Consider the following 24866-nt stretch of genomic DNA (forward strand, 5'->3'; position numbering starts at 1 on the left):
GTGAGTCAGTTGCCAGAGGAGACTCAGCCTCAACCTCTGTTAACTCCATCCTCCTCTTCCCCAGATGAAGCAGTATCCCTGGGAGTGTCCTAACCTACACTTGATAACACCAAGCCTTCTGTTACCCAGGTTCTTTCAACCCAAAGCTTTTGGTAACTTTTACTCTGTGCGAGGATGGTGTCAGGAAATAAATCAAGGCAGACACGGCCGTCCGACCGATGGATGGCTGGCACAAACAGGACAACATAAGAGTGCTTTCACTTAAAGCTAAACTTTACTTAGTCTCAAGCACTTACACACGTCCTCAACAGGTTAGTAAAACACCCCCAACCCTCAATAATTACTGAAGCTGAGTGTGGCTTTTGAGTGGCACTGTAACAGGCTTCTGCTGGCCAGGTTTCTGTCTGCTGGTGCAGACCCCAAAATGCATCTGGAGGGAATGTCCCTGAAGAGCCTCTTCTGAGTAGTCTGGTTACCTCAAACTTTTCCCCCTTATTTATACATTAGTGACATAATGACATATCCCTTAAAGAAAACATGCTAAGCAAGCAGTTTTTGAAAGATCAAGCAGGAGATTTCCTTATGGTCATCAATTTACCAGATATGTTTTTTTCCCTCCCCTCCTTCCCAACGTGTCTTGGGGCCCTGACAAACATTCCCAGGGGCACATATAAACAGACTTCTTGTTTTTCTAAAATACATGCATCAGCAATTTCAACATTCTCAGCAGGAAGGGCGAGGGGTCAAGCTACCCTGTCTGTGGCACCCAAAACCCCCTCTCCTCCTGTCTTGGTTATGTTGAGGCCCGCTGCATGACCAGTTTACGACCTGCTGATTTGGCTATCTTTAGCAACACACAATAGTGGTTCAGTATGGCCGGCTAACATGGCTACTGTTAGCAACAAGCAATAGTGGTTTAGGCAGTTTACTCGTTTGCCAAAATCTCCCCGTACACTTACACCAAGAGCTCTTAAAAAGCGTTGCCTCAGCCTTGGATATCCAAGTGAAGGGAAGTTTTGGGAGTCATACCATAGATTTATTGACATCGTAACCACAGCTGGCCTGTCTTGTGTGGCCTTACCAATTAATGAGGCAATTTTAGAGTCCACCCGTCAAGGCCCTGTGGAATACCCACTCCTCCCACACCCAAGAGGGTTGAGCCTCATTACTGTGTATGCTCCCAAGGCTTTGAGCATTTTTATTCCCTCCCCCCTTTTGGGGTTGGTGGTTGTCACAGCTGCCAGTGAGAGGGAATGCCAGGGACAGCAGGCTGCTACCCCTAAATCAAAGGATGCCAAAAAACTTTACCTGTTTGGTAGAAAAATCTTTTGTACAGCTGGGTTACAACTTAGAATCCAATCCACAGGTTTTATTAGGGCATTATGACTTCAATATCTGGGACTCTATACTGAAGTTTAAGGATAAGTTGCTGAAGGATGCAAAACAAGAGTTTCACTGGTAGATGAAGGGAAGCTGGTAACAAGAATATCACTACAGGCCAGCTTGAATGATGCTGAAGGGCTGCTAGGATCATGGTCTCTGCCATCATCATGTGTGGGTGCTCATGGCTGCAGTCTTTGGACCTGTTCTAAGAAGTCCAGCAAACTGTTCAGGACCAGCCATTTGAAAGGTCATCCCTCTCTGTTAGAGATGGATGAGAAACTTCCTGGATTAAAGGACTCCAGGACAATGTTATGTTGTTGGGTATATATACATTGGCCCTGAAAAGAAAACACTTTCATCCTTACCAGTCCCACCGATATTCTATTCTGTGCTTCTCCAAGATCTGCGAAGGAAAAAGAGTAGAGGTTATAGGCGCAGACCATATACTCCTGCTACTGCAGCAGCTCCTGGTTCATCTACACACTCTGCGAGGGTGCTAAACAAACATTTTGATGGGTCGGTCAAGGATTCCATACCAGTTTCCAAAATTCCAGCCTCTCTTTGCAAACAGTGTATCCTACTTCCTAGCTTCTTGTTCCCGAATTTCTTCAGACAAATGGGTCTTAAGGATTGTGGAAGTGGGATACACCCTTCAATTTGTTTCTACCCCTCCTTCCCACCTTCTTTCTCTGTCCCTCTTCAGGGACCACTCTCATAAGGAAGTACTCCTCCAAGAGTTACAATATCTCCTTCAGTTGGGAGCCGTAAAAGGGGTTCAGAAGTGTCACAGAAGGTTGGGCTTTTTATTCCCATTATTTCCTTACACAAAAGCAAAGGGAAGTCTGACTGATTTTAGACCTGCCTCAACTCAACAGATATCTGAAAAATACGAAGTTTCTCATAGTCTTGCTGGCTTCCATTATTCCCTCCCTGGATCCTGGAGACTAGTAGGCTGCCTTGACTTATAAGATACATTCTTCCATGTAGTGATCTATCAGGGCTGCAGGAAGTATTAAAGTTCTTGGTAAACCAATCTCAGTACCAGTTCATAATGCTCCACTGTAGCCTGTTCACAGCTCCACAAGTTTTTAGAAAATTTATGGCATGGTAGCTGCATTTCTGAGGAAATGTATCCCTACAGCTGGCTTGAGAGAGGCTGGTTAAGAGTTCAGGTACTATCCAGTGTAAGTCTTATCCAGTCAAACTTCAATGCACTGAGACTATTAATCAACGCAGGGAAGTCTATCTTCTCCTTAGTTCAGAGGATAGAATTCATATGGGCAGTCCTGGAATTAACTCAAGCTAGAGCTTTCCTTCCACGGCCAAGATTTCATACAATTTGATCCATCATTTTAGATCTCAAGGTTCACCTAACCACAAGAGCATGGAATTGTATGAGGCTTTTGGAGCACATACATAGTCTGTCATGCCAGGTTGCGCCTTAGGGAACTACAGATTTGGTTAGCCTCCGTATTTTCTGAGTTGTCACTCTGGAAGCTTTGTGGTGGGGATACCCTCTCAGGTTTTAGCCTCTCTGGATTGGTGGACAAACCCTGTAAACTTATGTGGTAGGCGTTCCCTTTGTCCTGCGTTAACATTCATTGATATTAGTGACATACAGACAGCATCTGCTCTGGGTTTGGGGGCTCATCTGGATTCACTACAGAGGCAAGGGTAATGGTCTACAAAGGACTTGTTTGGACACACAAATGTCAGGGAGTTGAGAACTAACCAACTCATGTGTCAGGCTTTCCTAACCCATATCAAGGGGAAAGCCTGCTCATTCTCAAAGATAACACAGCGGTGATGTTCTACCTCAGTGAGCAAGGAGGGGCCTGCTCGTCTTTGTTCTGCCAAGAGGCAATCCAACTCTGGGATTTTTACACTGCCATTTTGATCAATCTCCAAGTGTCTTACTTTTCAGAAGTGCAGAATGAGTTTGCAGTCCACATACGCAGATCATTTACATGTGAGCATGAATGGTCTCTCCAGCTGGATGTAGGCAGTACATTTTCCAGCTGTGATGGTCTGCCCAGGTAGACTGGTTTGCAGTGAGCACCAACAGGAAGTGCCAGCACTTTTGCTTCCTGCAAGGTAGCAGTCCTCATGGATGCTTTTCTGTTGCCTGGGACAGACAAGCTTCTGTATGCTTTCCCACCAATCCCGCTGTTTAGAGTATTGCTAAAAATCAGACAAGAGCATGCTTGAATCACACTTATAGCCCCAACTTGGCCTTGGCAGCACTGGTTCTCCACTCTCCTGTCTCTTTTGGTGAAAGCTCTGATATCGCTTCCATTGGACTCAGGCCTAATTTCTCAAGATTGCCATTGCCTACTCCATCCAAATTAGCAGACACTTCATTTAACTACCTGGATGCTCTATAGCTAGACCCTTGAGAAGAGTCTTATTGTAAAGAGGTTCAGGATGTGCTATTAAATAATAGGATGCCATCTAGTAGATCTATTTGGAAGCTATTCTCTGGTCCTAACAGTGACTGGATGACTGGAAAATTCCCGGATGACTGGAAAAGGCTAATGTAGTGGCCATCTTTTAAAAAAGGGAAAGAGGAAGAACTACAGGCCAGTCAGCCTCACCTCAGTCCCTGGAAAAATCATAGAGCAGGTCCTCAAGGAATCAATTCTGAAGCACTTAGAGGAGAGGAAAGTGATCAGAAACAGTCAGCACGGATTCACCAAGGGCAAGTCATGCCTGACTAACCTAATTGCCTTCTATGACTAGATAACTGGCTTTGTGGATGAGCGGAAATCAGTGGACATGTTATTCCTTCAGTTTAGCAAAGCTTTTGATAGGGTCTCCCACAGTATTCTTGCTGGCAAGTTAAAGAAGTATGGGTTGGATGAATGGACTATAAGTTGGTTAGAAAGCAGCTGGCTAGATCATCAGGCTCAACAGGTAGTGATCAATGGCTCTATGTCTAGTTGTCAGCCAGTATCAAGCGGAGTGCCTCCAAGGCCAGTTTTGTTCAATATCTTCATTAATGATCTGGAGGATGACGTGGACATCACCCTGAGCAAGTTTTCAGATGACACTAAACTGGGAGGAGTGGTAGATATGCTGGAAGAAATAGGATACAGAGGGACCTAGACAAATTAGAGGATTGGGCTAAAAGAAACCTGATGAGGTTCAACAAGGACAAGTGCAGAGTCCTGTACATAGGACGGAAGAATCCCATGCACTGCTACAGACTAGAGACCAAATGGTTAGGCAGCAGTTCTGCAGACAAGGACCTAGGGGTTACAGTGGACGAGAAGCTGGATATGAGTCAACAGTGTGCCCTTGTTGCCAAGAAGGCTAACGGCATTTTGGGCTGTATAAGTAGGGGCATTTCCAGCAGATCGAGAGACGTAATCATTTCACTCTATTCGACATTGGTGAGGCCTCATTTGGAGTACTGTGTCCAGTTTTGGGCCCCACACTACAAGAAGAATGTGGAAAAATTGGAAAGAGTCCAGCGGAGGGCAACAAAAAATGATTAGGGGGCTGAAGCACATGACTTCTGAGGAGCGGCTGAGGGAACTGGGATTGTTTAGTCTGCAGAAGAGAAGAATGAAGGGGGATTTGATAGCTGCTTTCAGTTACCTGAAAGGGGGTTCCAAAGAGGATGGATCTAGACTGTTCTCAGTGGTAGCAGATGACAGAACAAGGAGTAATGGTCTCAAGTTGTAGTGGAGAAGGTTTAGGTTGGATATTAGGAAAAACTTTTTCACTAGGAGGGTGGTGAAGCACTGGAATGGGTTACCTGGGGAGGTGGTGGAATCTCCTTCCTTAGAGGTTTTTAAGGTTAGGCTTGACAAAGCCCTGGGTAGGATGATTTAGTTGGGGATTGGTCCTGCTTTGAGCAGGGGGTTGGACTAGATGACCTACTGAGGTCTCTTCCAACCGTAATATTCTATGATTCTATGACTTTGAACCTCTTTCCACACAGGACTTAACTCCCTTGAGCTCATCTTAATTAATTCTTCTTCACTTAATTTCTGCCCTTTTCCTTTTATCAGAGCTTGAAAAAAATGACTTAATATCCACTAACCAGGGAGAAAAAATCCCGTGCTGCCTTGTTCTCTCAAATCCACGTTCTGCAATTTAATATGGATGAAACAGTTGTGTATGGTTTATAGTCCTATCTATATTTAATTGTAAGTTATTATAAATGAACATCATATTAAAACTTTGCAGCTGTAACTTACTACAGCTCTTGTTTTTGTATACCATTTTCCCCTTTTTGGCTTCCCTTTGCTCCTCTGCATCCCACCTTATCTTTTTTGAGCTGTGGGACTTTTTGAAGACTTTGGAAGATAGCACTGCATTCATTTACATGGTACTCTTATTTGGAAGGTGATCTGCACAACCCTAAGGATTAAAACCTTTTATTTAAATGGCAACTCAAATTTGCAGGAGTTGATGGTACTCAACTCAGAAAAGCTTTCTAATAACTTAAGAAGAGTGCTTTTTCCAGCCTTGCTTTTTATTATCTCTCTTTTCCTTCTACTCTTTGTTTTATTCCTACATTTCATGCTGTGTTGATTCCTTCCTCTTTTTCCCCCTTATACCTTTCGTGATGTTGCCTCCTTCCCTCAAACCTGGAGAGTTCTTTCTTCCTAAAAATCAGGTCACTTGACATCTTTAGATTTTTTTTCAAAATTAACTTATTTTGTTATCTTTCTATTGCTGAGCTCTAATCCAGGGCCTTCTATTGACCTCTTTCCTTACCCTTTCTCAAAATAAATATCCAGACCCATAAGATACGTGAATATACAACATAAAAAAATCACAATAATTTGTTGTATCCCTTGCTCCTTGTCCTGTTCCTCCTCTTTCTTTGGTCAATTATTTTAATTTCTTGTATGTCTAATTTAGATTTTCACTTGTTTTAAGATAGTGACTGTTCCTCCCTTGCCATGAAGCACCATGCCCACATGTAGTGATAATATGTAGGCAACATTATACTGTAAATATATTCAGGCTGTTTGTCAGTAATTAAGATTGCCACCTCTGCTTCTCACTGCGTGAGTTGTAACAGGGAAATTCCAAAATTTAGATTCGGTGGAGAGGAGGAAGGAGAACCCTACAGAAAAGAATGCAAATGGGTGTATGAAATGGGAAATTATTTCAAAATAAAAAAAAATTAAAAATACCTTTCAATTCATTTTCCTCCTTCACACTCAGTTCTATTCCATTGAAGTCACTGCATGAACATCCGTGGGAGTAAGATCATACCATTCTTATTTACTTTAATACCTGTTGTCTCTTTTCCCTCCTTTCTGGTCAACAGGGCTTTTGTTCCTAGAATATATGCCTTATGTTGTTTAGTTTGTGTTTTTATTGTTTGTCAGAGAAGTCGTCTCTCAATTCATTTTGAAACAGCCATCAGCCATTAACTTCAGTGTTTTTCCATTATGATGATCATTATTCTTTATTTGTATTTCTGTTGCGCCTTGAGTTCAGGGCCCTATTGAGTTAGGAGCTGTACAGACATGGAAAAATAGTAACCTTCTTGTCCCAAAGAGTTTACTATCTAAGTTTTTATCTCATAAAGAGGAAGGACTCTCAAATTGTCATTAAAATCGTGCGTACCCTGAAAGGCAGAGAAAAAAGCAGTAAATAGAAAAATAATGTGATGCATTAAGCCCCGAATTAGGAAAAGGGACCAAAATAAAGGCCAACATAATTCTTTGACATTAAATTAAAAGTTGTTCTGTGCTAAAACTGGATGTTATTTTTGAGTATTGTGAATTATATGGTGGTGATACAGTACACATCTCTGAAAGTAAGGGGTTGTTGTATAATTGAGATAAAGTGTATTTATAGGGTAGCAATCACCATAGTACACAGGCATGAGCATACGACTGTGTTAAACTTTCATTGCTGGGGGTTTTAAAAACAAAGCTTTCCTCCGACTTTTTATAAAATTGAACTTTAAAGTTCTAAGATTGCCTTACTTAATGATATTTGCTTTGAAACTTCAAGAATAGTCTCAATGAGGGAGGACTGAATGTGACTGAGAAACATGTACCATAGAGAAAAACACTTGAAGTCCATAGCATTTCTGTAATCATAAGGGAAAATATCGGTGAAAGTCATCAGAGCTCAGATTTGATACCTTAAAATCTCTCTCTATATATTTTTAGGAGCTTAGGAAGCCTTAGCGGGAAGATTTTATTTATAAAAATTTGTATTGGTATTAATGAGACCAGAGACAAGAGAATGGTGTGTGAAACTTACCCCAGATAACTGCTTACATATTATAATTGTGGACATTGCATAAAAGAAGAGCCTTTAATCATTGTTGAGTTGAAATTTGATTTATATTTTGTATCAAAAGGTGTAGAAGATGAAACAGGTTCAGATATGCAATATTCTACCCAGTATATTAACCAAGAACCCTACATGCGTCAAGATGATGATCAGCAGCAGGGATGGGTTTCTTGGGCCTGGTCCTTTGTTCCTGCTATTGTGAGTTATGATGATGGAGAAGATGACTATACTGGAACAGAAGGTGGAACAATACTGCATCAGCAGAAATCCCAGGCCCTTAAGGATCCTATTGTTTCTATTGGGTTTTACTGCACAAAGGCAACTGTGACTTTCAAGGTAAGTACATCTCTACATTATAGTCTAATAATTGTTTTGCTGAGCAATGAATTAATGTATTAGATTTCAGTGTATGGTTATTTGTCTTTTTAGTAAAGAGAGGAAAAACTTACATTGCTGAAAATACGAAGCAATTGTAAAGTTTTATTCTTCGTCAAACAATTTGCAGTTAACTTGGATTTGTGAGATGACTGATACAAAATTTAATTCAGTGAAAAAAAAATCTAATTCTGAAGGGAAACCATTTTAATTTAGCACTAAAATAGATAAAAAACTTGAAAGAAAGAAAAAGTTCTTAATACCAAAGAGTATCCATGAACATTTATTTTAATATTGGCTTCTGAGTCTACATGACGTTTTTGCAAATTCACTTGATTTCTTGTAAAAGTACTTTTGCTGATATAGCAATTTGATACTGGTTGGAGTTATTTTCTTTATTGTGTAATAATAGATAGAACTGGACTTGTTACTCAGGAACATCCAAGATTAAAGTAAATTTTAGTTGACATTTTTAAATACTTGCACTTCTATTGGGAGTCACCTTAGGAACAGTAAAGTAAGAAATCACACATGCGCGCGCACACGCACATTGAGATTTGTGTAATTTTTTTCATAAATCAGTGATCAAAATAATCTCAAATAATAAATGGATAGATCTCTGCTTATTCGTGTTATGCATTTTCAAAAAGCAATACTGGGCAGTCATTGATTTTATGTAATTTTGTTAACTTAATTACTGATAAAACACTAAGATTTACTGACAGGAATTAACTTGATAAAAATAGGGGCCTAGTTTAGCAAAGTATTTAAACACATGCCGAATTTTGTGTTCATGATTAGCCCGACCAAAGACTACTGATGAGTTTATACTTAGGCACATGTTGAATAAAAGCCAGAATGCTTTAGAGCAGGAAAAGAAAGGGTGGTGGAGAATCTGCCTTTTAAAAAGACATGTTGCTGAAAAAGGGCTTAAAGTTTCAACCACTTCAGCTCTGACAGTTGCTAATTATTTGACACTTTAATCTGATGTAAGAATATAAATAATTTTATTTAAAGGATTTATTAGGTACTTGAAACATATCTTCATGTCTTCTGTTTAGTTAAAAATGTTAATTAATATGAATGGAGGAAAATATGCAGCTTTCCCATGATTTTCACTTACCTTGTTTTGTTTAAAAGAATGGGAGTTGTAATTTTTTAAAAATCGCAGTTGGAACTTAAACAGTTTTGCCTTGTTTTGTATTCCCATATGCAGTATTGAATCTTGGTTCTACAGCCCTTGCTCACATGAGAAATCCTACTGAAGTCATTGGACCTATTTATGTCAGTGGTTCTCAACCTTTCCAGACTACTGTACCCCTTTCAGGAGCTTGATTTGTCTTGTGTACCCCAAGTTTCACCTCATTTAAAAACTACTTGCTTCCCAAATCAGACATTAAAATACAAAAGTGCCACAGCACACTATTACTGAAAAATTGCTTACTTTCTCATTTTGTCAGTATGAAATTTTAGTTTCTACTGACTTTACTAGTGCTTTTTGTGTAGCCAGTTGTAAAACTAGGCAAAATTGATGAGTTGGTGTCCCCCCAGAAGACTTCTGCATATCTTCATGGATATATGTACCCCTGGTTGAGAACCACTGATTTACGTGAGCAAGGGTTGCAGGATTGGGCCTCTTAATGTTGCGTTAATAGGCTTGTGCATTTAATCTTAGGATGTGGTAAAAATTACTTATAAATTATGGCATCTTGCATTTTATATTTTTAGAATGTAAAGTGGTATATGAGAGCAGTATGGTGACATTTAGGAGGAAAACACTAGAATTCATTGTTCTGCTTGCATGCTAAGAATGTATGGAATTAATTTGTGGTTCATATTTTGGTCAAAAAATAAGGTCAAGTTTCTACATTAGCATTCTGAACAGTTGATACCATTCCAGCTAAAAAATCATGCCAAATTAAATGTAGCATTTTTCTAATAATGTTGAAAATTGTTCTTGTAATGTCTGAGTTCTTTTAATCAATTAATTGCTTTTCCTCCACAATAATTGCACACAGCTGAACAGTTATCTTTTCTTAAAATTTATTTATTTATTTATTTATTTAAAACCAATTTTACTTGAGCTTTTGGGATACAGAATTTTACTTAGAAATGGCAACCATTTCTACACGCTCTTGCAAATAACTAAGTAATGAGAGCCGGTGTGTATTATATAAAAATTAAAACTTGAATTATTAATTTCAGCAGATCAAACTATAAAAATGCAAAACAAAGAAAAGTTGTACTAAAACTTCATATAATAGTGTTTAACTTTTTCCATTGCATGATTTACAGTTTTAAAGTTTTGATAAGTATCTAAGTATTTAGAGCATAGAAAATATAATTTAATGGAGTTTTATTTTAAAATAACATGACAAAAAAGAAATGTAGGTATGATTCAAGTTCATAAAGTTTTCTTTAATGTTATTTATGCTGTGAATTATTTACTATGCAGCATAAATGTTTTAATAAGTTTATGGATTTTTAGAGCAGTTTATAAACTGGCATGTGTATTGCAGCCACATATCTGTTACTTTACTTTTTATACAATGTTGATATAAAAAGAGATGGTAAATAAAAATACTAAACTGTTTAAAACTTTCTTAGCAGTATTTGAGGTTAAATTGGCATATTTCAGCTAGAAGTTCATGTATTCTAATATGGATAATGTGTTACAGCTGTTGTTACTGCACCTGTTTCCTGCCTAATAATAAATTTTGGCCTATACTAATGTTTAATTTGTCTTCATCAATTCTTATAGTAATGACAGATTACTGCTATTTAATGCTAATATTGGCTAATATAAGGTGTTTATCATATTGTTTCATAGCTTACTGAAATGCAAGCTGAAAGTAGTTATTATAGCCCTCAGAAAGTAAAATCCAAAGAAGTTATACTTTGGGAGCAAGAAGGAACCACAGTTGAGGTAATGTTCCATTACGACTAAATTTTTCAGGTTATAGTAAATGTCTTGGCAAATTGATGTATAGTAAATATTTTTCATCAGTTAAATATTTTGAAATGGCAGTTAATATTTGGTTTTATATTTCTATTTTTTTAATAAAGTAATTCCTATTCTCTGTTACTACAAAGTTAGAACACCATAGTACTAAGATTTGGTAAGAGTGTAGTTCTAAAAATTTATTTATTGAATTAATTACTTGATTAATTAAAAACTACACTTGTAAAGCTTACCATATAATATATTTAAATTTTCTCTACTTTTTTTATATTTTAATATCTTCAGTTGTATAGTATTTGTTGTCATATAACGTTTTTCCTCCAATAGGCCCTTATGATGGGAGAGCCTTTCTTTGACTGCCAAATAGGTTTTGTTGGTTGCCAAGCTATGTGCCTTAAAGGAATTATGGGAATTAAAGACTTTGAAGAGAATGTGAACAGAAGTGATGCAGTAAGTTTATTAGAAATACTACTGATTGTTAAATACAGCAGTGCTGTTTTGCTTTATTGATTTAAAATATTAAAAATATGTAATTTTCTTAGCTGTGGCGAAGAGTACAGTGTCACAGGAATCCAGTGTTTAATGGTAGTATGTATAACTGGCATGATTTTGGGGAACTGTCTCACTCAGAGAGAAAGGATGCTGTAAAGTTACTGAACCATAGAAACTATACACTTATTTCTTAGTAATGCAATTTCCTGTGCATTTATTTGCCCAGGGTTTCTGATTTAATAATCCTACAGCTACTAATACATTGCAGCTACACTGCACCTTCCATGTGAAAGCTCTAAATGTTTTTCAGAGAGAGTTATTTTTCAACAATCATGGCATGTATGATTGTATTGAATCCTGTCTGCTACCTTCTGAACTCCCTATCCTTCTCCCTGCAACAGCCATGGTGGTTCTTTGAGTGCTTGCTCATGTTAATTCCATTCTAGGTGTGTGTGTGCCCATGTGCACAGTTGTCTGAGATTTTTGCCTTAGCGGTATCTGATGAGCTGGCTGTGGTGTCCTCTGTAGTACTGTGCTATGCCTTGGTATATTAGGTGCCGCTGACCCTACGCCCTCTCAATTCCTTCTTACCACCCATTGCGGTTGGACAGAGTATCTTTTTCCCTTGCCTAGCAAATGGTCAGCAGTTCTCTCCCTTTCTTCAAGTTTTTAGTGTCTTGTAAATAGTTCATTTACAGTAGTTAGGTAGTAAAGTAATTGTTAAGTACTGTAGTTAGTAAGTTAGAATCCTGGTGAGGACTTTGCCCCAGGTGGGGCATGCCTTGGTCTCTGGGTTTTAAGCCCTGTTCTGACAGTAACAGGCCTATACCTATTAGTGACCCCCATAGCAGCTGCCTGAAGTGCTTGGGGGAATCACACGTGAAGGACAAGTGTTGCATCTGTAAGAACGTTCATCCCAGAATAAAAAAAGAGTGCAACATCTGTTTGAGGGCCTTTCTCATTGAGGCTGCCTTCTGCCCAGCCTCGGAGTGGTCCTGGCCGGACTTGACTCCTACCATTTCAACCTTGGTGCGCAGTGCTCCTCCAGCACTGCTGCACTTTGCTGGTGCCCAAAAAGAAGTCAAAAAAGCGTGACTCCCCGGCACTGGGCAAGAAAGGCCAAGGGGCATCGGGTAAAGGACCCAGTTTTGGTCACTTGCCCACCCTGGAGCTACATGGGGGTGCCTCCCTGATGGGGCCTCCTAGCTCCCTGAGAGAGCTGCCACTGACTCCAGGGAGTGGTAGGGGACCAGATTCATAGCGGGGCCAATGCCTTCCCAGGCCCTCCTGGTGCCCTGAGAGCAAAGGACTCTCCCAGTGCAGTCAGCACTGCATGCTGCAATGGACCCAGAAAAGGTTCCCCACAAGAACAAGTTAGCCATAATAACCCCACAGAGGGCAAGTGAACAGCCCCGGTCTCCAGAGCAGAGGCAGCGCTCCCTGTCGCTGCACCCCAGGTCTCCGCAACAGTACTGGTCACCGATTCTATGTTTTAGATAGCAGACACCGCGCTCCCAATCTCCACCCTCTCAGTGAGGTTCACCCGGAGGGAGGCATTGGTCATTGTATGGCTGGCACTGGTCATCCTCCCGCCAACTGTCTCCACAACATGGGTTGCCATCACCTAGACCATGGGAACGTTCTCTGACACGATACTGATCTGCCTGCTCCCGGCACTGGTCCGCCTATTTGAGGCATCGTTCACCCACAGTGATGGTTAGCTGCCAGACTCAGGCATTGACGGCCCCACCGTGGTCACCAGAAGGGGATTCCTCTGGCCTGGTAAGGGAGTTCAGCCTATCACCGAGGCATCACCAGCGCGACTGGGCACCTGAGCTGCATCAACCTCCTCAATGCCGTCCTGGCAGCACGGCACAGTGACTATACTGGAATGCCTGGGGCATTCTTGTTATGCTGATGCCCCCTTTGCACCAGTCTTCAGTTGCCACTTCGGAAAAGCAACCGGCGGTACCAGGCTCAGTGCGCGAAATGCAATCAGACACTGCAGTGGAGGAGTGAGTGCGCACCCCGAAATCCTCTTTCCCCCATGGGGATTGAAGACCCGGGCCCTCCCCTGGTGGTTCAGTCGTTGTCGTCCTCTCCAGGTGAAGCTGTGGTGGGGCCCTCTCAAGCTAGCCCATGGAGGATTTCAAGGAGCACTAGGTCCTGCTCTGAAGGGTGGCCACTGGAGTTTGAGGAGATGGTGGAGAAGTCGGACATCTTCCGGTGCATGATGGGGTGTTAAAGATACCCAAAGCCCTCTTACAAACCCCATCTTCAGTCCCACTCATCTCCAAGAGAACTAAAAAGAAATATTTCGTCCCAGCCAAGGGGTTCGAATGCTTGTACACCCACCTGTCTCTAGGGTCACAGGTTGTTTCTGTGGCCAACGAGAAAGACAGATGGGGCAAACCAGTTCTACCCCCAATACTAAGGAGGCCAAGGCACGGGACCTTTTTGGAAGGAAAATGTATTCAACGGCTAGCCTTCAGTTCAGGGTTGCAAACCACCAGGCTTTTTTGCGGAGATATAACTTCCTCCGTAAGTTCAAGGATTTTCTGCCCCGGCACTTGGCCCAAGAATTCAAGGCCCTAGTGAAGGAAAGTACAACAGCGGAAAGATTCTCCCTCCAAATGATGTGGGATGTGGCCGTTTCAGTGGCTAGGATGGTTGCGTTAGTGGTGGTCATGAGGTGCAGTTCCTTGCTTCAAACTGTGGGCTTGTTCCAGGAGTTGCAGTCCTCCATCCAGGACCTCCTGTTTGATGGGAATGGTCTCTGCAGAACAAATGGATGCAAGGCTGCATGGACTAAAGTACTCTCAGGCTACCTCTGCTTGCTGGGTCTGCATACACGTCAGTCGGCGAGGAAGCAGTTCCATCTGACCCCCGCCTTCAAGGCTCTGTCAGCCTCGGCTAGAGAAGAAGGGCTAGAGATATGAATTTTAGTTGTCAGTGCCCTTCCTTCTCCCACTCACCTGCACAACCCAGCCTGGCAAAGCATCATCGGGGCCAGAAGTGCTCATTTTTAGGGTGCGCTTGAGAGTGAAGTCCCAGTCAACTTCCTGGATCCACCTCATTCTTTCCTCAACCGCCTACACCACTACTGTTCAGTCTGGTCGTGGGTAACCTTGGACTTCTGGGATACACCCTGCAATTCTTAGGCACCTCCCCTTCCCCCCTCCCTTCTCCGTCTCTCTTCAGGGATCCTTCTCACAAGCATCTCCTCATTCAAGAGGTCAAGAACCTTCTGCAGCTAGGGGCAGTATAGGAGGTCCCTTGGGAAGTGAGAGGAAAAGGGTTCTACTTCCATTATTTCCTAATCCTGAAAGCAAAAGGGGGCCTAAGACCCATCCTGGGACCTGAAGTGCCTCAACAAATCTCTCAGGAAGTTGAAGTTTTGCATTGTCTTCCTAGCTTCCATTATCCTCTCCCTGGATCCAGGAGACTGGTACGTCTCCCTTGATTTGAAATATGCTTATTTCCATATCTCCATCTTCCAAGGGTACAGACAGTTCCTCCTTTTTGTAATGGGCACTGCCCTTTGGACTCTTGTTGGCCCCAAGGATGTTCACAAAAAGTTTGGTGCCAGCGGCCACTTACCTGAGGCGTCGAGGTGTCCAGGTTTACCTGTACCTCAACGATTGGCTCATCAAAGGCAGATCTCAGGAACAGGTGCAACGAAGCCTTGATCTGGTACGTTCCACCTGCCACGACCTGGGCCTATTGATAAAGTAAAAGAAATCGACCTTAAAGCCGGTGTGATGGATGGATAGAGTTCATAGGGGAGGTCCTCGGTTCCACGTGAGCCCGAGCCTTCATTCTGAAGGCCTGCTTCCAGGCAGTGTTGGACCTGATCTCCCTGGCAGGCTAGGTGAATCGCTTTGAGCTTCCTGATGTTTATGTGGAGGGACCTATCTTCCTTCGACCAGTGGCCCTGTGTGCTGATCTCGGGCAGGTGGGCTCCGCAGCCCAGGTCCGCTCCACAGCCCAGGTCCGAGGCATCGGAAACCAGAGTCAATGACGGGGATGGGTCCGCGAAGGGAACTCCTTCCAGCACCAATTGGGGGTCTAACCACCAATCCAGGGACAACTGTATATGATCTAGCACCCTGGCTACCCAGTCTAGATCATGTCTGTTGGGGATGTAGACCGACGCCAACCACACTTGCAGTGGCTGGAGATGGAGTCGAGCATGATGGACCACGTATGTACACACTTCCATGTGGCCTAACAACCTCAGGCAGGAGTGAGCGGTGGTGCGCAGGTGGTCCTTCACGTGGGAGATCAGGTCCAACACTGCCCGTCTAGAGGGCAAGGTGGTACAGATCATGATGGACAATACCGCTGCAATGTGTTATATCAATAAGCAGAGCGGAGCCAGGCTGTCGGCCCTTTGCCAAGAAGCTCTTCGCCTTTGGGACTTCTGTATGCAGCATGCAGTTCATTTGGTGGCTGTGCACCTTCTGGAGCCAAAATTTGTTAGCAGATCACCTCAGCAGGACCTTCTCTCTTCACCACTAGTGGTGGCTCCATCCGGAGGCAGTCAGTAGAATCTTCCAGAGGTGGGGAACTCCCCAGGTGGACTTGTTCGCATCCCGTCAGAACAGGAAGTGCCACATATTCTACTTTACTCGGGGGATGGACAGGGGCTCCCTGTCGGACGCCTTTTTGCTCCCATGGTTGGGGGGCTCTGATGTATGTCTTCCCACTGGTGCCCTTGATCCAAAGAGTCCTCATGAAAATCAAACAAGAAGGCGACAGTGCTTCTGATAGCCCCGGCTTGGCGTTGCCAGCACTGGTTCGGCACACTGCTGGACGTTTCGGTAGCTGCCCCACTGCAGCTGCCTCTTTGGCTAGATCTGCTGTTCGAGAACCACAGCAGTCTTCTGCACCTTAACCTAGTGGTGCTGCACTTGACAGCCTGGCTACTGCATGCCTGAATGCAGAAGAACAAGAATGCTCAGCCCGGATCCAGCAGGTCTTGTTGGGTAGCAGAAAAGCCTCCATCAGAGTGACTTACCTGGCCAAATGGAAAAGGTTCACGTGCTGGTCCTCGGATCAAGGTATACAGCCGAACGGGCCTCACTGCAAGCGATCCTGGACTATCTTCTGCATCTCAAGCTCCAAGGGTTATTCTTGTCATCGATTAAGGCCCACTTGGCCATTATTTCGGCCTTCTCTCCCCCCTCAACCCCTCCAAGGCAGGTGTCTTCGCTGATGACATGACAGTTCAGTTTTTGAAAGGTTTGAAGTGACTCTATCCCCATGTCCGGGACCCCTTCCCTCCTTGGACCTGAATCTTGTGCTGTTGTGGTTCATGGGTCCCCCTTCAAGCCTCTGGCTTCTTGTTCCCTTCTCCTCCTCTCCTGGAAGGTTTCTTTCCTGGTTGCAATAACGTCTACCCACAGGGTCTCAGATCAGGGTGCTTATGTCAGAGCCACTATATACAAGGACAAGGTCCAGATAGGCCGCACCTGGCATTCCTGCCCAAGGTAGTTTCGCAGTTTCATACCAGCCAGGATGTATACTTACCTGTCTTCTTTCCAAAGCCTCGTAAGTTGGTGGAGGAGGAATGCAAGTTGCACTCTCTGAACTTCAGGAGAGCGCTTGTATTCTACATCAACAGGACTAAGTCATTTCATAAGTCAAGGCCATTGTTCGTTGAAGTGGCAGACAGGATGAAAGGTCGTCCAATGTCCGCTCATATGATTTCATCCTGGATCACTGCCTGCATCTGCTGTTGCTATGATCAGGCAAAAGTGCCTTCAATGGCAATTGTAACCACTCATTCAACTAGAGCACAGGCGGCATGAGCGGCCTTCCTGGCCCATGTACCTATTCAAGATATCTGCAGGGCTGCTACCTGGTCATCTATTCACACATTTACATCACATTACACACTTACCCAGCAGGCCTGAAACGGTGCAGGCTTCGGTAGAGAAGTTTTACAATCAGCAAGAGCGTGAACTCCAGGGATACTGCTTGGGAATCACCTAGAATGGAGTCAACATGAGCGAGCACTAGAAGAAGAAAAAACAGTTACCTACCTTTCATAACTGTTGTTCTTCAAGATGTGTTGCTCATGTCTATTCCATTCTAGGTATGTGTGCACCCACGTACACAATTGTTGGAGACTTTTGCCTTAGCGGTATCCATAAGGTTGGCTGCAGCGCCCTCTGGAGTGCTGTACTCATGCGTTGGTATATTAGACTCCGCCGGTCCTACACCGGCTCAGTTCCTTCTTGCCAGCAACTCTGACAGAGGGGTAGGAGGGCGGGTAGGTGTCCGTTTTGTATCTTAACCTTTTTACCGTGTTCCCACAGTGTCATCCTACCTATTCTCAGGTAAAGTATAATTTTAAAAAGGAACTACTCTTAATGGAAGTGAGAGTCCTTAGCCTCTCTCAAAAGGCAAGGAAGGGAAGTTGGAGGGCTACAGGCAAGACTGTGGCTGAACGGGGATAAGATAGTGAGCAGGTCATAGGTTGAAGTAGTCACGTTTATTGTGAATAGATAAACTATTGTGAGGGTACTGGGCAATAAACTAGGAAAGGGAATTTATAGTGTCAAGGCAGAAAACAGAGGTAAGAAAATGGAGAGCATATTTCAGTATAATAATAATTCAAGGCTTCTCCATATTAATATCAAGTTCACAGTATTCTGGGCTAACAAACTACAGAATGGTAAAGTTCATTAGCCCAGAATATTTTTATTAACTTGTAAATAAGGAAAAGCTTTGAAGTTAATTAAATAATTGTTTTAATATCTTCAGCTATACCTGTGTTTTTGCTGAAAACTGAAGAGTGGATTTAAGGGGGCCTGTTTCAAGTTTTCATAAGGATTCATGTGGATTTTACACATAGATTATTGTATGAAGAAACAACAGAAATGTTTGATCATACTAACCTGACTTTTTCTCATGTTTGCCTTCTTGTCTCTCTCTTGCTTTTTTTTTTTTTTTTTTTTTTTAAACCACCCTTTAAGGAGGCCTACTTCTTCAGTTGTGGAGAAAATCTGAGTACAAAAGGAATGACATACCTTACCAATTCACTGTTTGATTACAGAAGTCCAGAAAATAATGGTATTCGTGCAGAATTTATTTTGGATGCAGCTCATCATAAGGTTAGAAAATAAATTTTGTTTCCTTTTTAAAATTTTTAAATGGATTTAAAAATCTATGTTCTTTTTAAAGACCACATTCTGCCACCCTTTCTTATGTTGAATAACATACTCTATAAATAGCCTTAATGCCCCCCCAAAAGGGCAAATTTTCAAAAGTGCTGAGCAATCAGTAGCTGCATTGATTTCAGAGTTTGAGCACTTGTAAAAGAAACCAGAAATTAAGGGGAGCACCAGTACCTGTATCCAAACAGTTCTTCATAGACCACCAGCAAGTGCTCATCCAACCCACCAGTGGTCTAGGGATCACAGTTTGGGAGCTGCTGTTTTAAAGAGCCCAAGTCTGGAAGAATGTTAATTGTGTTGTCCTTGCATGCTATATCTATCTACTTGAAAGGTGTACTGCTAATTCTGCTTTTTTCTTTGGTAAAGGTGCGGTTGTATATTTTGACAGCTATTGTGTTACTTAACATGGAACATTTGTTACCTCTTCAGTCAGATATCAATATACTGCTTCACTGTAAATTAGAGTCTCTCTTATGTTCAGTAATAGAATGTTTAGCAGTCATTTGTCCAATATGTAATAATTTCTCATTCCCATTAGGGAAACCCAATAATCTTAAATTGCTGGAACAGATGTCCTTTGGCAGTTCATTTTTACCATTGTTGTTCTATACTGTTGGAGAGCAACATGCTGCTTCTCTTGCTATATCTGTCTGGGTTATTTGGGATTCAGTAATTTTTCACATCACTCCATATTAATTCTGTATCTGGGGCTGATCCTGTTTTATGAGATTATACACAGAATTTAAGCTGAATAACTTGAATATGGTATTCACATATGGGAGAAAACATTTAGTAGTTAACAAAATTCCTATGCTGTAGAATGTCTACAAATCAGAAATGGTTTAGGGAAAACTTGTGCAACATGGGGTACCAGACCTAACAAATTTCTGACAGTTAGACCACGCACAAAATTCTTTAGTGAATACGATTATTTTTTTTAGCTAGAAGCATTATTTCAAAAGACAGGAAATTATCTTACACTGAGTCATTTTGCTAATGTATGCTTCATGCTCTGATTTGTAACTCTGGCTATATTCTCAAATACATACACTTTTTGTCATTTTTGGACTTTAAATAAGCCATGTGTCGAGGGGTATTTTTGGAATTAGTCAAACAAGTCTCCTTTCTGTGTACATTGTTGTAGTTCTCCCCATTTTGTTCTCATTTGTAGAGAGCACATCCACTATACAGTGAGTTCTATTTTGAATTAAATCTATGTGATACTGCTGATTCTGGGTATAATTTTGAAAATCCTGAAGTCTCATTTTCAAAAGAGATTTAAGTATCAGAGGGGTAGCCGTGTTAGTCTGGTTCTGTAGAAGCAGCAAAGAATCCTGTGGCACCTTATAGACTAACAGACGTTTTGCAGCATGAGCTTTCGTGGGTGAATACCCACTTCTTCGGATGCAAGCAGTGGAAATTTCCAGATCTAACCTCGTTATCTCTAGCTTGCTTCTTGCTTGCTTATATATACACCTGCCCCTGGAAATTTCCACTGCTTGCATCCGAAGAAGTGGGTATTCACCCACGAAAGCTCATGCTGCAAAACGTCTGTTAGTCTATAAGGTGCCACAGGATTCTTTGCTGCTTCTAAAAGAGATTTAGGCTCCTAGGAGGAGTCTGAGATCTGGTCTGCACTACAGAGTTTTCTGGCATTGCTACATTGCTGAGGAGTGTGCAAAAATCACACCTTCTAGCTGACATAGCTATGCTGGCAGAGCTCCAAGTATAGCCCCAGCTATGCTAACAGAAGAGTGCCTCTGTTGCCATAGGATTGCTGGTGTAGCTATGCTGGCAGCAGAACACCTTCTGTTGACATATGTTCAATATGCACTAGTGTGCTCTACTGTAGCGTAAACAAGCCCTGCCTTTTATTGTGTTTCAATGAGATATAGACAACTAAGTACCTAAGTCACTTAGTCTCCTAAGTCACTGAGGGTATATCTACACGGCAGTTAAAAACCCATGGGTGGCCCATGTCATTTGACTCAGCTGGAGCCTGAGCTCAAATGTCTATACTGCAATTAAACAGCCTCTTAGCCTGAGCCCTATGAGCCTGAGTCAGCTGACATGGGCCAGTCATAGATCTCTAATTGCAGTGTAGATATACCCTTAGGCACTTTTGAAAAAGTTATTTTACAAATATTGAAATTCTGAGTCAGGTACATGCTGATAAGATCATACTATGATTTTTTGTAAAATTAAAAGTCTTATGATAGAGAGCTTTGGGTTGGTATTATAAATATATGATATGTCTCTAGAACAAGAAACAGAAGTCTCCAAAACTCAAGATTTGGTAGGAATGGGTGATTTTAAGCACTCTGACATCTGTTGAAACAGTAATATAGCAAAACATAAAATTTCCAAGAAGTTCTTGGAAGGTGCTGGGCACAACTTCTTGTTTCATATGGAGGAGGATGTAAGCAGATGGGAAGCCCATTATAAATGTGATTATGACTAACAGGGAAGAATTGTTTATGGGGATGAAAAAAAATGATGGTGATTATGAATTGATAGATTCTATGATCCTAAGGAAAGGAAGGAATGAGAGCATCAGAATCAGAACAATGGACTTCAAAAAAGCAGACTTTAACAAATTCAGGACTGGTAGTTAAGGTCTCTTGGGAAGAAAATCTAAAAGGAAAAAGGAGTTCAGAAAAGCTGGCAGTTACTCAGAGGCAGTGTTTAAGGCACAGCAGCAGAATATGTGGATGTAAAGAAAAAAATAGGAAGACTAGTATGAGGCCAATATGATTATACCAGGAGGTCTTTAATGAGCTGAAAATAGAAAAGGAATCCTACCAAAAGTGGAAACAGGTAAACTGCTATGGATTAGTACAAAGGAATAGTGCAAGCATATAGGAACAAAATCAGAAAGGCTTAGGCACAAAATGAATTGCACCTAACCAGGGATATGAAAGGCAATGTAAAAAGGTGCTTTAAATACATTAGGAGCAAGAGATAGAAAAAGAAGAGTGTATGTCCTCTACTTAGCAGGGAATGAGAGCTAATAATGGATGACATCAAGAAGGCTGAGGTGTTGAATACCTATTTTGCCTCAATCTTCATTTGAAAGGTAAATTCAAATACCTACCATGATTGATACCTACCATGATTGATATTAAAAAAGGGGTAAGGAGCACAAACCAGAAGAGGGAAAGATCAGATTAAAGAATATTTAGATAAGTTAGATGTATTGAAGTTGATGATCTGACTAAATTCACCATAGGATACTTAAGGAAACAGCTGAGATAATCTTGGAACCATTAGCAATCATCTTGGAGAATTTATGGAGGATGGGTGAGGACTGGAAAAGGGCAAACATCCTTTAAGAAGGATTCAGGAAATTATATACTAGTCAGCCTAACTTCAATATGTGAAATTATTAACCAATCAATTTTTAAGCACCTAGAGGATACTAGGGTGATTAGGAAATAGCCAGCATGGTTTTGTTGAGAACAAATCATGCCAAGTCAGCCTAATTTCCTTCTTTGACTGGGTTGTTGGCCTTTTGCAGAGGTTCTCAAACGGGGGTGATGGTGGTGCGCCAAATATATTTTGATGGGGGGAGGGCATGAGAAGCTTTAGGGGAAAAAAACTTACTACGCACATTCAGAGTTGGGTGGCTGGAGAGCTGAGGGACTGTGTGGGAGGGTGTAAACTACTACAGACACAAAGAAAGGGTGCGTGTGCAATCAAGTAAATTTGAGAACCACTGGCCTACTGGATATGGCAGAAGCTGTAGATATGATATCTTGATTTTAGTAAGACTTTCTGACATAATCCCACCTGAAATTCTCATAAGCAAACTAGGGAAATGCAGTCTAGATGAATTTACTGTAAAAGTTGGTTACACAACTGACCGAAAGACCATACTCAAACTAATTACCAATGGTTTGCTATTAAACTGGGAGAATATATCTAGTGGGGTTTTTGAAGGCTTCTATCCTGTGTCTAGTACTAGTCAACATTTTCATTAATAACTTAGATAATGAAGTGGAGAGTATGCTTATAAAATTTGCAGATTACACCAAACGGAGAAGTTGTATGCACTTTGAAGGACAGGATTAGAATTCAAAATGACTGGGACAAATTGGAGAATTGGTTTGAAATCAACATGATGAAATTTAATAAAGATAGGTTCAAAATACTACACTTAAGGAAAAATCAAATACATGACTATAAAATGGGGACTAATTGGGTAGGCAGTAGTACTGCAGAAAAGGATAAAAAATTATAAAAGGTTTAGAAAACCTGATCTCTGAGGAAAGGTTAAAAAAACTGGGAATGTTTAATCTTGAGAAAAGAAGACGGAGAGGAGATCTGATCATTTTGCAAATATATTGAGGCTTTTATAAAGAGGAGAATGGTGATCATTTGTTCTCCTGAAGGGAGGACAAGAAGTAATGGGCTTAATCTGCAATAAAGGAGATTTAAGGTTAGATTTTAGGAATAGATTTCTAACTCTGAGGATAATTAAGTACTGGAATAGGCTTCCCACGAAGGTTGTGGAATCCCTGTCACTGGAGGTGTTTATGAACAGGTTGGACAAACACCTGTCAGGGATTGTCTAGGTATATTTGGCCCTGTTTCAGTAGGGCGGGAGGATGGACTTGGTCACCTCTCAAGGTCCTTTCCAGCCCTACATTCTACAATTCTATATACTGCTTAGAACAAAAAAAAAAAAAGAGCAGTACGGTAGATATCAATCTAGAGATGCCACAACAGAGTGAAATTGGTAAAGTCTCAGACCCAAACATTTATGAATACCCTTTACTTCTCCTTAATTAAAAAATGCCCTTTCCTTGACAAGTTTTCTATGGTTTTCTTGCTTCTATGAATTACGATATGAGATATTTTTCTAAAAATCGTAATAATGGAGTGACTTACATTTTCAAAAGGCTAAAGATAAAATGCATTGTTTTGTTTTTAGAAATCAGACTATTTTAGAATTAACAAGCGTTAGTTTTAATTTTTACAGTATTAGACTGGTCTGCTGGGATGTGGGAGGTCTAGTGAAGAATGTTTATTCCATTAAAGGTATTAATAAACTATATGTTATTGATAAAGCGGTCAAAATGTCAAGCAGAATTATGGATCTCCTTTTTGTGTAGTGTGCAATAGAAGTTAGATTATCTGTCTGACAGGTCAATTCTCTGAGATGACCTCTGTCCTTATACATCTTTTGTTTTATTTGCTTTGTTTTGTTGGTAGGAGACATACTCAGAGATTGCTGGAATGCAGAGGTTTGGTGCCTTTTACATGGATTACTTGTACACAATGGAAAGCACCAGTGGCAAAGGTACTCCTTTTCTTTGTTTTGCCTCTCTTGAAAAACAGAAAGCAAAGATTTTTTGACGGCCACCTGGGCCTTGACCAGCTGTCCTCTACCTTACCTTAGATTTATTTTGCAGTTGCTTGTTGGAACCGACATGCGTAAGTTTTCTTAGATTCTTGGTATTCTAACTTTTTTTCCTCATAGGTCAGTGTTTCCCAAACTTGGGATGCCGCTTGTGTAGGGAAAGCCCCTGGCGGGCCAGGCTGGTTTGTTTACCTGCCCCGTCTGCAGGTTCGCTGCTCCAGGCCAATGGGAACTGTGTGAAGTGGCGGCCAGTACTACGTCCCTTGGCCCACGCCGCTTCCAGCAGCTCCCATTGGTCTGGACCAGTGAACCACGGCCAGTGAGAGCCGCCATCAGCCAGACCTGTGGATGGGGCAGGTAAACATAAGTGGCATCCCAAGTTTGGGAATCACTGTCATAGGTGATTGGAAAGATATTATTTATAATCAGCAGCTAAACGTAAAGTAGTTTTCTACTAGTAGTACAATCTAGTAGTGTACTAGATTGAATTTTGTGTAAAGTGTCACATTTGAATGACTTTAAAAAAAATTGAGAAATAATTCTAGTTTTAGAATATATTTTCTGTGATTTCTTATTTTATATATAGATGATTTATATGACAAGATCTTTGTTTCTTAAGAGTTAATCTGTTTTTGCTGCTTATTTTCTACTTGATGTCCTAGGGCCATATATTCCCCAGGAAAAAATATTCAAAAGAAGACAGTTACAACACCCAAATTACATGGCTAAGTGTGTAGACAACCCTACACATTTATTATTTTGGGATAGTGGGATTAGCAAATGCACAGAAGATGGTGGGTTTATAGTATTTTTAATTATGCAGTTCGAGGATTTA

The 24866-nt window shown here is 41.4% G+C and overlaps 1 protein-coding gene across 26 annotated transcripts in view; it reads left to right on the forward strand.

Moving 5' to 3' along the window:
* VPS13B (vacuolar protein sorting 13 homolog B) overlaps positions 1 to 24866 on the forward strand; it is a 917098-nt gene that overhangs the window by 145735 nt on the left and 746497 nt on the right. For all 26 annotated transcript variants that reach the window (XR_005593500.1, XM_039522053.1, XM_039522058.1 and 23 more), the window contains 5 exons: positions 7724 to 7992; positions 10862 to 10957; positions 11321 to 11443; positions 18469 to 18606; positions 23884 to 23971. Coding sequence is in view for 25 of the 26 variants with exons in the window: in XM_039522053.1 (XP_039377987.1) it covers positions 7724 to 7992; positions 10862 to 10957; positions 11321 to 11443; positions 18469 to 18606; positions 23884 to 23971 (714 nt within the window). In the remaining variant the exon portion in view is untranslated. The remainder of the gene's footprint in view (positions 1 to 7723; positions 7993 to 10861; positions 10958 to 11320; positions 11444 to 18468; positions 18607 to 23883; positions 23972 to 24866) is intronic.

This window comes from Mauremys reevesii, linkage group 2 (genome assembly GCF_016161935.1).
Source record: "Mauremys reevesii isolate NIE-2019 linkage group 2, ASM1616193v1, whole genome shotgun sequence".
NCBI classification, from domain to species: domain Eukaryota; kingdom Metazoa; phylum Chordata; order Testudines; family Geoemydidae; genus Mauremys; species Mauremys reevesii.